The sequence below is a fragment of the Euprymna scolopes genome, chromosome 13 (assembly GCF_053919585.1).
Source record: "Euprymna scolopes isolate OS-2025 chromosome 13, ASM5391958v1, whole genome shotgun sequence".
Lineage (NCBI taxonomy): Eukaryota > Metazoa > Mollusca > Cephalopoda > Sepiida > Sepiolidae > Euprymna > Euprymna scolopes.
The window spans coordinates 4,620,031-4,637,599 of NC_136494.1; the positions used below are offsets into that span (position 1 = coordinate 4,620,031).

Genomic DNA, 17,569 nt, shown 5'->3' on the forward strand with positions numbered 1-17,569 from the left:
CAACAAAATAGGCTCAAATAAATATGAATTGCTTGATCTGGGGATCCCCTGGTTTATGGAGAGAGAGCAATGCAAAAAATGAAAACCTGGATGTTGTGCCCATGATAAATAGTAAAAACCCATTTTAAATTTGAAAAATATTTAATTATTAGAATATCGATCTTGGTAAGCAAGAGTCAAAATTTTAAAAAGGGTGCTTCTTCAGATTAACCTCAATATCTAAAATAGAAAATTGAGGAACATCTTTATTCTTACTTGTTAGGTTTAAAAAAAAAACTATGCCAAAATTTATATAAATTCATCCAGTATTTTTGTTTTTAAAAAATAAATCTTTGTGCAAATTTAGAAAGCTATTCTTAACATGTGGAGTGGGGAGAGACTTTTTTCTTGCTTGAATTAAAGTTTGAGCTATGTCTGTTGGCCATTAACCTAATTGAAAGCAGTAAAATGGCTGCTGAGCGATTTCACTAAATTAAGGTTTTTCTTTTTCAAAAATAAAAATACTGAATAAATTTGTAATTTTGGGTGTACTATTATAATTACCTAGTAAACATTTTATGTCTATTTTGTTTATTTTCTTTTTGTGAGCAGTTTTACATATTGGAGTGAACCCGGAGAATCACTACAAAAAACAAAGAAAAACAAAAAAACAAAAAAAAACAAACAAACAATGAGTGCGCATGTGGGAGGATGAGACAGGAAGTCATTCTTGGATGGAACAAAGTTCATTTAACTTAACTAGCAGAGACACCCGACATTGTCCAAGATTGCAGAATGGTCAACAAATGTTTCACACTCCCATATTTTTATTCTCATCAAAATCGGTGAAATCGCCTATCTTTCAATTGATTGCCTGCTCTAGTTGGGGACCAATCGTGGAGCACAGGGAAGAAACTTCACACGCCTCCCCACAGTGACTTAGTTCATAATACATTGTATTTTACATTGCACTGTAGAGAACTTACTGTTGATTCTATAAAATTATTTTATACAAGGACTTTAATTAAAATTTAAATTGCAAAGGTCAAGTATCATGCTTCAATTGTGCTCTAAACAGAAACATTCATTTCGAACGTGCTCCTGTCATACCAAAGAACCTATTATTGATTTGATATATCTGGCTTTACTGCTTGTGTGGTGATAATAGCTTGAATATAAGCTTAAAATGAAAAAGTAAAGTATCATGGTGCAATTGTGCTTTAAAAAAATATGCATTTTGGATGTGCCCTTATCAGTTGAGCCGTCTTCGAGTCCATAAGGAACGAACACACATACACAGATAACGTTCCTTTTATAGCATAGTAGAGAAGAGATAGAGATTAAAGATGTGTTTTAAACACCATTTTAGCATTTCATTTTCAAGGGAGATAATTACATAAAAATAATTACATCAAGTGTTGATGTTATTGAGAACAGATACTAAACTTGGAAATATTTATTTGCACTAAGTATAAAAAAATTACTGTAAATAAATGTGGCTATATACAATCATTTCATTGGTGAAAATCGTGGAGGGAGGGGAAAAGAATAAAAAATTTGGTTTGTAAGACCCTTCTGATCCTTTCTAAATAATAGACTGCCTACTATTTTCTTGTTTGAATTGAAAACAAGCAGGCCAATCTAAATGGGAGTGAGATCTAAATGTGAAAAGAAAAAAAGTGAAGTTTTGAGATCTGGTGATATCCTTGCAAGATGAATGAAATTTGAGAGAGGCTGGAGAGGAAAAAATTGAAATGGAAAGTGGGCATCGTGGAGGCTTTCTATTGGCAAGTGAGAAGGGAAGTCATTCACTTGACGAGCAAAGAGGCTAGAAAACTACCTGAAGCGGTGGGGTCTGACAGGATTAGGAATTGTGTGCATATACACAAGTTTACTACTTGCATCGATTTTTCAAAAAGCCATAGAATGTAATTTCTTTCTATCACATCTGATATTAACTCTAATTTGTTCTAAAAGAATGCGATCAGATCCTGATCGACAAAAAATCCAACCACACTTTCATCTTAGCCAAAATTCCAAAGAGATAAAAGTGTTTTAATTTTTAAATGAAAAGATAAAATAAAAATTCTTGATATTAGTAGATTGATAAATATTTGCATGTTGGCAATAAAGACGTTAAAAAAAAAATAAATAAATAAAAAATAGATTGCATTACTCACTGATCCCAACTTACCAGCAAGTCCACATTTGTTTGTTTCACCATCTTTATTAAAAACCCTTAAAGAAAAAAAATAAATGATTGCTTTCATATATTTTTTTATTTAATATTACAATAGAGAAAAAGTGGTCTATAAAGAAAATGGCTGCTCAGTTTACGTTTTAAGTAAAACATGAAACTAAAAGAACCACCCTCTACCTCAGTTTCCTATGCGGACAGAAGCCATGCTAGACGATCTGAAAATCACCCCTGCTCAGGTGCATGCTATCATAAAAAACCTTGACACTTCAAAAGCATGTGGACCCGATCTCATCCCAGCTGTGCTATTAAAAAAGTGCTCAGCCGAAGTAGCTTCAGTTCTCTCCAATCTCTACAACAAATGCCTTAATGAATCTTGCTTTCCGGGCTGTTGGAAAACTGCTTCTGTGGTACCAGTATTCAAGAATTCTGGCGAAAGAACTGACCCAGTAAATTATCGCCCTATTAGCCTCCTCCCACTTTTTGCCAAAATATTTGAGACCTTAATTAACCATGCTCTAGTCCAGCACCTTACAGATGCTAAACTTCTGACCGACCAACAATATGAATTTAGACAAGCCCGTTCCACAGCAGACATCCTCACTGTAATCTCTGAGCGCATATACCTATAACATTCACTGGACAAAGCGGGAGAGGGCAGAGCAGTAGCTCTAGATATATCTAAGGCTTTTGACAGGGTATGGCATGAGGGTCTCCTCAGGAAGATTAGATCATACGGTATCACTGGTAGAATACTTAATATAATTAAATCCTTCTTAGATAAGAGAAAAATCCAGTTTGTCCTCGATGGTCGTACATCTAAACAATGATATAAATGCGGGAGTGCCCCAGGGATCTATCCTTGGACCTCTACTGTTCCTGATATTCATAAATGACCTCCGACAAAATTGCCTCTGAGATGGGTATATATGCTGATGACACCACACTCTATAGCAGGCACGATAGGAAAACAAATGAACATATATCTAAAGTAATGGCAGAAACACTAGAGGATGACCTCCAATCAGTAGTGAAATGGGGACAAAAATGGATGGTCACGTTCAATGCCGCCATGACTAAACTGGTTTCATTCAATAATTACAAGAAACGTTCTCTACCACCTATAGCAATGGCCAACGACTCTTTATCTGAGAGTACGTCTTTCAAGCTCTTTGGCCTAACGTTCACAGGAAACCTGAGTTGGAACAATTACATCGAGGGCATTGCCAGGGCCACTGCGAGGAAGGTGGGCTCTCTCTACCGTACTAGAAAACTACTAACACCCGAAAGTATCCTGTACCTCTATAAGGCAACCATTCGCCCATTTATGGAGTATTGCTGTCATATTTGGGCTGGTGCATCGGCTACTAGTCTCTCGCTCCTTGACAGGGTTCAAAAGAGAGTCGCAAATCTGATAGGCCCTAAACTGGCATCTAAGCTTCAGCCTCTGTCCCATCGACGAAACGTTGCATCCCTCTGCCTGTTCTACAAGTATTTTAATGGTGAATGCTCTGATGAACTGCAAGCACTTGTGCCCCCACGACGTGAACACCCTCGACAGACCCGACAAGTTGCAAAATCCCACCCCCACACTGTAGAGATCCCTAGATGTAAAAGATCTTTCTACTCCGGTAGTTTCTTCCCCAAAACTGCTAGACTTTGGAATTCCATTCCAGGTCACTGCTTCCCCAACTGTACTGACATGCAGAAGTTCAAGTGCAACGTCAACCAACATCTTGCTGCCCAAATCCCTACATAGTACCTCAGTAGTTGTTTCCCCTGATAGTAGCCCCCTACACCAAAGTGGCAATGTGCCTTGTTTGGGGTGAAAATGTAATAATAATAATAAAAAAAAAAAATCCTTACTCCACACATAAATTATAAAGATAATTGTTTGTATGGAAAGTTTGGTTCGCACAAAAAAGATTTTTTGTATTGAATTTGATTTCCAGTTAGCCAGTACGACATTACATCTCTTTTTTTTCCCTGTCCTTTGAGACCAGAGGAAGCAAACGATTACTCCTCTCACGCACACACACATCCACACACTAAAACCAGCAGCATATTTACACACTGATAAAGGCTGCATACATACAATTTCTCTTGAACACACACAAGTGTGACCATCTGTAAAAACCTAAATATCAAATCCTTGAAACGTGTTTACCAGAAAGAACAGTTAGAAATAAGTCATACACCATCCACTATGAGGTAACGTGTAGACAAAACGGTCTAGAAAGAAAATGACCATCGAGTTTGAGTTTTATGTAAAAACTGAAATTGAAAGAAATCCTTGCTTCACATTTAAATTATAAAAATAATTGTTTATAAGGAAAGTTTGCTTTGCTCAAAACAGTTTCTTTTTTTTCACTCACGTTCACCACTAACAAGACACATTACCACATGGATGTAAGGGCTACTAATTGGGACGATGTGTAGGAAAGATTAGGATGTTGGTTTACATCACTTTTAAACTTCTGTGTATCAGTACAGTCAGAGAAGCACTTAGCAGGAAGTGAATTCCAAAGTCTAGCTGTTCGAGGGAAGAAGCTATTAGAGTAGAAAGCTTTCTGGCATTTAGGGACTTCAACAGTGAAGGGGTGCGATTTTGTTGCTAAGTGGGTTTGTCAGGACTATGTACATCAAAGGGGCACAAGGCACAAGCGCAACAAGTTCAGAGCACATTCCATAACAATATTTGTAAAACAGGTGCAGAGATGCAACACTGCGGCAATGGGACAGGAGTTGGAGCTTAGTTAACAAAATGGAACCTATTAGATTGAAGACATTTTGAACCCTATCCAAGAGGGAGAGACTAGTGGTAGATGCACAAGCCCAGATGTGGCAACAATACTCCATGCATGGATGAATGGTAACCTTTTAGAGGTGTAGGATACTCTCAGGTGTGAACAGTCTTCTAGCTTGATAGAGAGCACCCACCTTCTTCGCAATGTACTCAATGTATTTGTTCCAGTTCATATTGCCTGTGAATGTTAAGCCGAGGAGTTCGAAGGAAGAATTCTCAGGTAGGGTGTTATATGTCATGGATATCAGTGGTTGGAGAGGCGTCTTGTAATTGTTAAAGGAGAGCAGCTTAGTCTTACTAGCATTAAATGTTACCATCCATTTACGGCTCTATTCCATTATGGTCTGGAAGTCATTTTCTGCCATTGTCTTAGATTTATGTACATCTGTTCTTCTCTCGTGCAGGTTATAGAGCCTTCTTTTGCATTGAACAACCAAATCCATTTAAACATTTACATCTCTAACCATCAATCGATTCCAAATAACGGTTCAATGTGCATGGTACATTACAAATTTCACACCATCAAGAAGTGACTAACTAATGCTTGGCAATCCGTTGAATCATTTTGAAATTGTTAGATTCATGACAAGTTGGAATATTGTTATTTCTTCAGTCCGCATGAAATCATTATTATAAACATCATTTACAAGACTCCTTGGACGCATTCTAAGAACTCAGCGACCATTTTCTTTCTAAGCTACTGTGTCTACATATTACCAAAAAAAAATCTATGAGAGTCTTCGAAAAATTTCTTCTCCAGAAAGAAACAGCTGAACATTTTTATCGTGTTTGTATTATTATTCATTGGACTACAGTCCTCATCTCACAACATTTTGGTCGATGTAACCTCCGACCTTCTTCAGGTGTATCTTGTTGAACTCTGGAATGTTTCTATCGAACTCTGGAATTTGGAAGGAATTTTAAGCAGAACCCTTTATTTACTTCATAGGGGTAGTGTGCTTTTGTTCCATCAGCCATGACGGAGTAGAGGTCCTAAGTAATTTGCAAATGTACACAAGGAATCATGGTACAGTGGTTAGAATACTGGGAAAACATCAATTGTAAAAGTGATATTCTCCTAAAGGCTGAAGGTTCAATCCTCAGTGTGGGGCGACTGAAAAAATTCATTTGCGAATTATTCAGGACCTCTACCCCGTCATGGCTGATGGAACAAGAGCACGCTACCCCCATGAAGTAAATAAAGGGTTCCACTCAAAATTCTGTCCAAATTTTTGAGTTTGACAGAAACATTCCCGTGTTTGACAAGATACACCTGTAGAAGGTCGGAGGTTACATTGACCAAAACGTTGTGAAAATCACACTCAAGATGAGAACAGTAGTCCGATGAATAATAATACCAATAACCAATCCTCATTTCAAAAATTCAGAAAAATTTTTATTGTGGCCGCATTACGACCACACGACCAGTGTGCATATGGGGGCTAGAAAAAGAGACAAGTCGTCGTTCTTTGATGAAGCAAAAGTCATCAAACTCCCTTACTTCCTTCATGAATCGTTTGAAGTCTTAATCTTCACTGCAAAATTAACAATTAAGTTTTCAGAGAGAACTGTCATAAGAGGGAAATCAAAGGCAAAAAATGAAAAAAAAATTACTGACCCCAACCATGTTCCTTAGTTTTCCCCCCTCCCCTTCTCCATCCTTTTCTTAAATTCCAACTCTGAGGTTAATTTTCAAAAACTTCACTTATGCAGCCGAAAAAAAATAAAAAAATAAAATAAACTCCTGATTCCCAACTCCTTAAGAAAATAAAAAAGTATAAAAAATTAAAGAAAATGCATTTACACAAGATAATTTCATTTAAAAAAATTTGTTTTTAAAATTTTGAGAGTGTAATCAAACTCCAGTTCTTAAACTGGACTCCAACTGTTAATTCTTGCAAAAATTGCTGACTCCAAACCGGCTCTTTCTAATTTTCTAAATTGAACAACCTCCCCTCCTTTCCAACTTTCAGATAAAAAAAAAAAAAAAAAAAAAAAAAAAAAATCAAAGAAATAAAATGCTTACATTTTTGCGTTCCAATCATAAGTAAAGTCGACTAAAAGTATCAATTGAAGAAGGATGAAAATGAATCCGCCGGCCATACCAACATACATCCAGTCTGGGGGGAAAAAAGATTAAATTGTATGTCAGCAGTTTTCCATTAATGAAGACAAGATTCAAAGAATCTATTTTCGATTTTAACTGCATATACAAAATTTAATTTTGTACTTTTTTTTGGAAAGAAGCAACTGGAATAGGAAGCTGTATTACAATGGAGTATCAAAAAGTGAATTGATGAAGACCACTAGACCAACAAATTAAATGAGATGGAACAAAGGAATCAGGAAATAGATCAGATAATTCTGAAGAATGCATACCGGTAATAGTATTTATAGAAAAAAACTCATATTCATGTGTTCTATCCGTGATATTGAGCACTCTTAGAAATAAATAAGAGAAAGTTGAATATGTCTTGTATAGAAGAAAATGAAAAATAATTACTTACACAGATTAAATGTGTCGGGTAAGAAGAAAGCCCCGCCGCAAAAACCGCAGAGAATTAAAAATTTATAAAACCATAACCTGAAAATAAAAATATTTTAAAGATGAAAAAAAAAAAAAAAAAAAAAAAAATGACTAAATGAATGCATTTTAATGTAAACTAGCAGGCATTACCCACGGACATGGATAAGAAAAGAAAAGGGTTACAAATAAATAAAAATAAAAATGGAGTAACATTGCCACATATGGGCCAGTGCATCAACCACTATTGACTATTGGACTGGGTCCAAAAAGAAGTTTCCAATTTAATAGATGCCACACTGTCAACCAAGCTTCAAGCCCCTTCCCATCACTGCAATGTTACATCTGTGATTGACTTACTAGTACTTTAGTCAAATATGCTCTGACAAACTTGTAGCATTGATGCCACTCCTTGACATAAATAACCCCAACTAATCTGACAAGCAGCAAAATCCCATGCCTTCAAGCGTTTAGATTTTAGAATTTGCTCCATGTATCCTGCTTCTTTAAGACAGAAATTTAAGTGTAATGTGAACAGACACCTTGCTGCTCAACTCCCTACTTAAAGTGTTCCTGTAGGCATGGTTGCTAATTCACAGTAACCCCCTTACCCCCCAGTGTCAATTTGCCTTGTTGTTTAAAGTGTAATATGGACGTTATACTTTTTAACAAAAGGAAATAACATCCGGGTCTGTATTTTTTCTTTTGTAACAGAAGTTTTTTTTTTTTTTCTAACACGTCATAATTGTTTCAACATCACTTAAAAGTTTCTCGCCATCATCCATCTCGCCTAGTGTACATTTCCTCTCCAATCTCATTAATACTGTGAGCTTCTGATTTTTTCCCCTCAACTACTACTCTTAAGAACCTATCAGAAAGAAATGATTTAATAATTTAGAAGACATTTCCAGCTATACCATAGCTAGAGATCTTATGAAGTAAACCTTTATGCCATACCCTATCAAAGGCCGTAGATATGTCAAAAGCAATTGCCCTAGAAAGGTTGCCTCCGTCGAGAGATTTGCTAATCCTATGAGATATAACTTAAGCACATCTGCTGTAGATCTAGCAGAACGGAAACAATATTGAGGGTCACTAAGGTTATTTTTGTTGAGATGGTTGATTACTTCGGTATTTAACACAGATTCCAGCAACTTACTCATGACGCACAGGAGACTTATTGGCCTGTACTGAGAGGGGGATGAGCGATCATCTGAATTCTTAAATACAGGGCATACTGATGAAATTTTCCAGGGAGATGGGAAACTATTCTCCTTAATGTCGGTGTCCCTCAGGGGTCCATCCTGGGCCCAACTTTTTTCCTGATCTACATTAATGATCTTCCAAATCACATCCTTACATCATTTGTAGACATTTATGCTGACGACACTACCATTTATGGTAGCACATCTAAGACAGTAAACGACCAAGTTCTCTCCAATTCTCTCTCCTCTGATCTTGAGCACGTAGTACAATGGGGAAAGGAGTGGCTGGTTACTTTTAATGCATCTAAAACCAAGCTTCTCTCTTTACATCATCAACATTCTGATCCACATCTGGCATCAATTGAAATGAGTGGCTCTCGTCTTCAGGAGCTCTCAAGTTTTGACAAGCTTCTGGGCCTGACCATTACTCCTGATCTTAAATGGAACATGTACATCAAATCTGTTGCCAAGGCCGCTAGAAAAATGGTGGGAACTTTCTATCGATCCGGTAAATATCTCACTGCTGATGCTATTCTCTATCTATATAAGAGCCAGGTACGTCCAAGGATGGACTACTGTTGCCACATCTGGGCAGGAGCTGCTAGAAAGGACTTTTCCTGCCTTGATAGAGTTCAAAATAGACTTTGTAGCCTCGTAGGAGATGTCCTTTTCTCTTCCTTGCAACCTCTATCTCACAGAAGAGATGTTGCGAGTTTGTCTCTGATGTATCGTTATTTTCATGGAAAGTGTTCGACTGAGCTTCAATCTATGGTCCTACCCCTCGCCAAACTTTCACAAGAAACACTTATCTAGCTGTAAACACTATCAATAATTCCCCCCCCCTCTTTATCTGTGCCTAAACCTAAACGTAGATTCCATGAACAAAGCTTCTTTCTTAGAACTGCACGCCTGTGGAATTGTCTTCCGTTTTCCTGCTTTCCGGCTGATTACAATATGGTTGTCTTCAAGTCGAACGTAAATAAGTTCTTGATGAGCCGTTCCATATAAGTTATCAAATTTACCAAATTTTCATTACTAATGATTACTATATTGTCCAATTTCTACTGTACACTCTTTAACCCTTATCCTTGAGTGGCCTCTTGGCCTTGATAATGTGGTGATGCCTATGTAAAAAAAAAAAAAAAAAAAAGAAAGAAACCCTCACACTGGCTGCAGCCAGCCATTTCTTGCCTTCGATTTACATGTCCATTTTCTTAAATGTCCACTTTGTTTCTCTCTGAGCACATGTTGCATTTTTTCCTTTTTTTGTTCCTTCTCGCCCACACTTCCTAATTTGCATACAGTTTTTCAACTGCTGCTGTTAATCTCTTCACATGCTGGTTATCCTTTGCTGCTGCTGATATTTCCACTGTACTCATATGTGCTCTATTGCACCTGGTGACCCAAAGTGATAGAATATTAAAGCACTTTTTGCCCATAACCCTCTCGGAGTGATACTGAATCAGAATATGCAAGTTTTGGAAATGCATCTTTAGTAGTTTCTAAGTTGAAAAAAAACAAAACAAAACAAAACAAAAACAAGGTAATTCCATGTGAAATCATCCAGAAATTTAAGATTTTGAAGCTTATATCTGCAAGTTTTGTTGTAATGTGAACGACAAATAGACATCATAAAAATTAAGAAATCCTGAACATTTGAGCATATCTGTTTCCGTGTATATCATGCAAGATGTTGCCTAGGCAATATTTTAATTACATTTTCTTGAATGTTCAGTTTAGAACATAATGTAACCTTGAAAATTCATTCTAGTAAGTTTTAGGTGACAAATGATCTGTGTAATAAAGTGATATCACTTTTTTTTTTTTTTTTTTTAATTTATTTTTTTTTACAGAAAATTCATCCCCATCATTCGATGAAGAAAAAAAAAGGATCAAAAAGTCATGAAAAAGACTGCACATGGTACTAGGAAACCCCTCCGCACCAAAAACTAAAACCCTAGAAGATATGAAGAAATGATTAACAAGCTGAGCATGCGGGGCCCTCCTTGACGAGTGAATAATTTACTTTCACCATGACTAATGATTGTGCAAAATTAAAAAAAAAAAAAAGGCGTGATTATTGAGAAAAGTGCAAACAAATAAATGGATTTAGGGACAATTTTACCCCTATAATAGTCCCTGGGGAAGGGCAACCAGAGTTATCCTGGAAAATCCATTCTAGCAAAAATTTACATTCACCATGACTAATGTTTGTGTAAAATTTAAAAAAATCCAAGATGTGATTGAGAAAAGTGTGAACAAATGAACAGACAAAGAGGAGTGAATTACTAGGTCCAACCTCTCTTTTGTCAGGGGACAAAAAAGGGAAACAGATCAAGAGTGAATGAAGACGATAAAAAGTGGCTGCCAAAATCTTGAATTCTCTAGACTGGATGGTGCCTGACAGTTGGTGATCAGTTTCCAGGTAATAAGCTGAAAGCGGCTGAGAATACAGGTTTCCTCCGACTAGTTAGAAGTGACTGAAACTAGGACCAAACTTTGATATTTCATGTTGAAACAAAATATATTTAAGAGTCAGAGTTCAGTTTGGACCAGATTGATGTAGATCTAAGGAGTGAAAGCTTGGCAGAGATTTAGATCAAGTTGAGATTTAGATCAAATTGAGATGAGCTGAATTCAACCAAACGACAATGATGGTCCTGACAGACACATTATTTCAATCCAGATATGGCAACAATCGGCAAATGATGGCTTTGTTAGTGCATATAATTTGTCTTGGTCCATTTTACAGCATATGAACCTGTTTTGGGATTATTTAAGGCTAAATGTATCTGCAATTTGATTGGTCACCCTTCTTTTCTGCACCTTTCTCTCTTCAGAATGATCTGAGCTATTCTCTGCTTCCTTTGTTCCAGCTTGCTTGTTGTTGACTCATTGGTCTAGTGGTTTTCATTATTTCGCCGTTTTGATACCTCATCATAATACAGCTTATTTCAGTAACTTCTTTCAAAGAACCGCAAGCTTGTGGAACTCTTCCTGCTGACTGTTTTCCTTCTATGTACAACCTTGATCTTTTCAAGACTAAAGTCAATAGGCATTTCCTGTTTTTGTGATAATCATTTTTCATTCTTGTTAGCTCCTTAAATAGCTTCATGCCTTGTCTAGAGCAATTTCCATAAAAATCAAACAAACAAAAAGAAAAGACAATAGCTATTGTGAATGTTTCTGGAACACCTGCTTATGTCTATCATGGTATCACTCTTTTGCATATTAAATGATTACATCATCAGTGACAGATGTTGATATATGAATTACAGAACGATCCACCGAAATCAGTTAAAATTTTTATTTTTTTTACTTATCTTTCTATACATCCAAAATCAACAGATTACACCATTCTTGTAATGCCCTGGTCCCTTTGATTTTGTGGTGGAAGTTTAGTTCTGTGCAGTTCTAGAAGGTCCATCCTGTCAGGCCTTGTTTTCTCTCTTTGGCGCACTTACCAAGTAATGCCAATAGGTCTGCCCAGGCACTTTTTGCAAATCAGGGTGCCCTTCCTCGTGGGCACTGACATCTCAATCCCACTTTCCGACCCTGGTATCAGAGTTCTTGCAGAGTGAGATAACTAAACTCTTCTATACATAAAGTGGCCAACCTAAAAGTAACCTGGATACAATTCAACTTTAATGTAAGAATGCCACAGTAGAAGTGCCTTTCATTATTTACTTGTTTGGAATTTGTATTTGCATTTTTACAACTTATTCTAATCTTGTTATTTTCACGTTCTTTAAAGCATACCTCGTCTAACTTGGGAATCATTTTGTCAAACTAAAAAATCAGCATGGAAATTTTTTTATTTAATTCACAGGGGTAGCATCTTCTCATTCTTTCAGCCCCATAAGTAGGTAGAAGTCCTAAGTAATTCCACAAGAACCCATGGATAAAGTACTTGATTAAATTCAATTGTAAAGTCACACTCTTCTGAAGATTGAAGGTAAAATTATAGAGGAATAAAAAGCGAATCAAATGAGGTGTAGGTTGTTTAAACAGTTACATTCAATTTAGCTTAAATTTGAGATTTTTGAAAAGATAACAAGTGCAGACTTTCTTTTTGGCAGCACTGTGTGTGTGTGTGTGTGTGTGTGTGTGTGTGTGTGTGTGTATATATATATATATATATATATATATATATAAATGTTTATTTGTTTTTGTTTGTGATACTTTTTCAATGAATTCAATTATTTATATGAAAGTGCATTTTTACCTAAATGTGAGTTGGGAATAATTTTCCCTTTGACCAATTTGGTACCCCTAAATGAAGAGCAGCATAATGTATAGTATTTTTTAAATATAATTATTCACCGATACATGTCATCTACAACTCATCAGTTGTTGAATCTAGCAAGATTCCCACCCTCACATTTGCTTGCCTAGACATTACAAATACAAGACAGCTTAACCTATATTCATGCAGTCATTTTCCCAGTTTGTAAACATGGATACCCAACCCCCCCTATCTCTCTCTCACACACACACACACACACACACACACACACACACACACACACACACACACACACACACACACACCTCTGAATTAATAAAATTATATTTAGGTTTAAGGAAAAATATATCATTAATTGCAGATGTAAAACGATTACTTCACAATTTTGAATTCAAATGTTTGTGTGAAGTAAACTCTAAAACTAATTAACACATGAAATTTTGAATACAACTGCTAGGTATAAGGATGGTTAATGTAAGTTATAACTAGTTTAATTTAGTTTCATCTGGGGTGGAGATGAAACTCATTTGTGAAAATTCAAATCCCTTCAATTTTTATGAAATTTTAAATATTAGACTTGAAGAAATACTCCAAATTTCTGTTGCTTTGGAACATTTTAAAGAGTTTATCTGTAATATTTTATTTTCTCTCATACAGATCAAAATGACATTTTTTGTTCATTTTTAGAATAAATACTAAATAACTGTCAATTTTTGGTCCACAGACTTGAGATTTGACATACGGGGTATTGAGATTGGGAAAATCTTTTTGATCGCTTTTTGGACAGAAATTTGATTGTTAAGAGGTCAGAGTTCAATGATTTGACCTTTGAGAAGTCTACCAAACTCCTCTGCCAATTTTGAATCCAAACACTTGAAATTTTAGATATAGGTTCCTTGGACATGGATCTAACTTTATAATTTGATTTGAGCCCGAAACAGTAAATGTTAAAGGATCAAAATCGGGGTCAAAGTTAAAAAAATGATCTTTGTGGTTTAACAAATAAATCAGCCACTTTTTAGTCTAAACATTTGAAATTTTACTTAAAAAGGTATTCAGACATCGGGCAAGCTTTTAAATCGGTTTTTGATCTCTACCAATCTATTCAGCCAATTTTGTGTATAAACATTTGAAATTATACATAAAGAGTATTCAAATATGCAGCAAGCTTTTTAATCAGTTTTTGGGTAAATGTTTCGCTGACAGAGTTGACCATTGCAGAGTCTACTAAACTCCTCCGCCAATTTTGTGTCTAAACATTTATAATTTTAGATATAGGTTACTTGGTCATGGGTCAAACATTTTTATTTGATTTGAGCCCAAAACAAATATTAAGGGGTCAAAATTTGGGTCAAAGATCAAAAAAATTTGACCTCTGCGGTCCTCACCAACTTTTCTCTATGGTAGTTAAGGAAGCCTATTATATAGAAAGGCATTACCGTACATATACACACTTTTTAATATCTACATAAAGTTATGAACAGTACATCGGGCCCGAGCAAACCTGGGCTGAACAGCTAGTAATAAATAAATGCAATAATTTGATGCATATTTATTACAAAAGTTTCTACTCAATATCTGTGCCTAAAACCAAACGAAAATTCTATGAACAAAGTTTATTTACTAAAACTGTGGAACTCTAATGTATGGCTGCTTCTCAGCTGACTACAACGTGGTAGTTTTCAAATCCAATGTAAATAAGATCTTGTTGAACTGTCCTCATAAATAATCAAATTCTACCCAATTTTCACTACTAACGGTCATTACGGTGTTATCTCGTTGACCATCTTACACTCATTAACCCTTATCCTTGAATGACTTTCAGGCCTTGATAAATGGTGACTTCACCGTGTAAAAAAAAAAAAAAAAAAAAAAAAAAAAAAAAAAGTTTCACAACTGTAAATTTTCATATGTTAAAGGAATGAAGATGATAAATCTGTTGATTATAGTAACAAGTTCGTCCTCAGCATCTTCCGCTACATCCAAGGCATAATTGTATGTGAGCAAGAAAAGACGATCTTGTGATTTTCACCTGTTTCTGCTCTATCGTTATTTTCATCTATGATCGATTTCCTCTGCCAAATTTTCACAAAAAGCATTAGCTTCAGCACCTAAATCTAAATGCAAATTCCATAAACAAAACTTTTCTTAGAACTGTTCGCCTGCTTTCCAGCTGACCATAACAGTTGTTTCCCAGTCCAATGTAAACAAATTCTTGGTGTGTCATCGCCTTAAATAATCAAATTTTACCTAATTTCCACCATTATCAATCATTACACGGTTGTCTCACCAACTAGCCAACACTTATTAACCTTTATCCTTAAGTAGCCTTCTGGCCTTGACTTTACCTGGGTTAGGTTGAGCTAACTTTTCCCATAGAACACACACCATCCCAGACAACATACAACAGTTCGTAGCGGACAAGATAATGATGGGCAGCTAATTATTTGATAATTGGTGACTTCTGTTAAAAAAAAAAAAAAAAAAAAGCTATTCCAAATGAGAAACATGCTCACACACGCAGAGTTGTCCCATAATTTTATTTATCATCGACTTTGAATGAAACACAGCACCTGTCTAGAGTACTGACAAACATCTGCTGCTTCTTTTTTTAAATAATGAATCCAGCAAAATTGTTTTAGAGGAAAAATTTTATTCATAGGAAAAACAAAAAAAATGCATGAAACAATAAAAATAGTTTTAATCATGATAAACGTGTAATTTTAGTGAGAAAATATTTTTAAGCAGATTTAGGCAAACAATAAATATTGCTTCATAGTTTCGTTAGTTTGTATTATTTGGAATAAATTTTTTTTTTTTTTACAAAGGAATCACCACTTATCAGGACCTGAGGACTACTCAAGGATAAGGGTGGTTAGCGACATAACAGTGTAATGATTGGTAGTGGTGAAAATGAGGTATAATTTGATTATTTTAAAAGACAACTCAATAAGAATTCAAGTACATTGAACTTGGAAATGACCATGTTGTAGTCATCTGGAAAGCAGCTCCACAATATAAAGTTCTGCAGTTTGGCAGTTCTAGGAAAGAAACTTTGTTTCTGGAATTTGCATTTAGATTTAAGCACAGATAGAGAGTAAGGGAAATTGTTGACAGTGGTTGTAGCTAAATGAGTGCTTGTTGCGAATGTTTTGTGGGAGTGGAATCATAGATTGAAGCTCATTTGAGTATTTGCCATGAAAACTTCTCATTTTGGATGTTATTCTCACGTTTCGACAGATATAACCTCTGACCTTTATTCCATGAGTCATGACTAGGTAGAAATCTAAAAACAATTCTGTAATTGGCTTCTTAGTATTGAACAAAGTAATAATCAGTTCTAAGAGACCGTCTTCTAGAGATTGAAGGTTCAATCCTCAATGAAGATGACACTAAGAATACAATTACGACACATCGATTTAAAATCTGTTTTACATGCTAGCATGTGTTGTATGGTTTTGTAGAAATTGACTTCCAAACTAACTTTATCTTTTCCCACTGTAACGTTACCCACATTTACACACGGGCCCAACATGTAGCAGAGTACATCGCAAGGAACAGATGACAAGAATAATAACTAGGGCTGTGACAGCAACATATTCTTTTCATTTTTTTAGATAGAGTAACGTGGTTCTCGGTTGATTACCCATGTCTAACTGTGTTGGATATATACTTAAGAGTCAAAATAATGAAAAGAATATGCTGTCGTCATAGCCCTACTAATAAATCCACTCTTCTTTAATAAAATAATATGGGATTCCGAACGTGCTTGTTTTCTGTGATGCCTGTCCTCTGATGTTTCGAACATGCTGAACGTCATCACTGGTCTGTGCAGACGCTATTTTTAGTCTTTCTTCGTACATGGCTGGAAATTTGCATACGTATATCTGCGCTTTATTTGTAGAACTAACACAGTCTGGCCAACTTTGAATGATAACATCACACTAGAATCAAAACGAATATCACAACTTACCCATTTTGTATAGCAGCCCTGATATTGTTGCTACTCCACACTCCCAGTGTCAATAAGAAGAGTAGAAAATGAAAAGCTGCCACCCCAAAGCAAATACGATAGACGGCTTTAAATCCAGTCAACATGTGGCAGTTCTCTCCAACGTTCAGGAAGACGCAAGTCTCATTAAACCAAAAAACCTGAAAAACAGAAAAAATATCAGACGAAAATAGCAAAGTCAATTGTATAAGTATTAAGACAAGATAAATATTTAAACAATGTTAATTTAGCGATTACTAAATATAACGCCCTTGCTGTGCATTTTTTGGATTATTCAGATAACTATACTCATCATAAGTGTTATTTTCAAGTTTTGGCCGATGTAGACTCCAACCTTCTACATGTGCATTTTGTTAAACTTGGGAATCTGCACAGAATTTTGAACAAAACCCTTTTATTAAATGTTCTCATTCTATCACTCAGCTTCCAGAGTTCGGCAAGATAAACTTGAAGGTTGGAGATTACAGAGGTTACATCAGCTGAAACATTGTGAGAATAACATTCAAAATGAGAACAGTGGTCTGAATATTCCAAATTATCTATCCTCATCTAAAAAAAAAAAAAAAAAAGGTTACACAGCATAGCACAACATTTTGCCTA

The 17,569-nt window shown here is 35.7% G+C and overlaps 1 protein-coding gene across 2 annotated transcripts in view; it reads right to left on the reverse strand.

The window, feature by feature from the left end:
- The window catches only part of LOC145291924 (serine incorporator 5-like), a 317,833-nt gene that overhangs the window by 52,636 nt on the left and 247,628 nt on the right, over positions 1 to 17,569 (reverse strand). For both annotated transcript variants that reach the window (XM_080137782.1, XM_080137781.1), the window contains 4 exons: positions 16,931 to 17,109; positions 7,490 to 7,566; positions 7,009 to 7,102; positions 2,174 to 2,217 (listed from right to left, as the gene is read on the reverse strand). In XM_080137782.1, the coding sequence (XP_079993908.1) occupies positions 2,174 to 2,217; positions 7,009 to 7,102; positions 7,490 to 7,566; positions 16,931 to 17,109 (394 nt within the window). The remainder of the gene's footprint in view (positions 1 to 2,173; positions 2,218 to 7,008; positions 7,103 to 7,489; positions 7,567 to 16,930; positions 17,110 to 17,569) is intronic.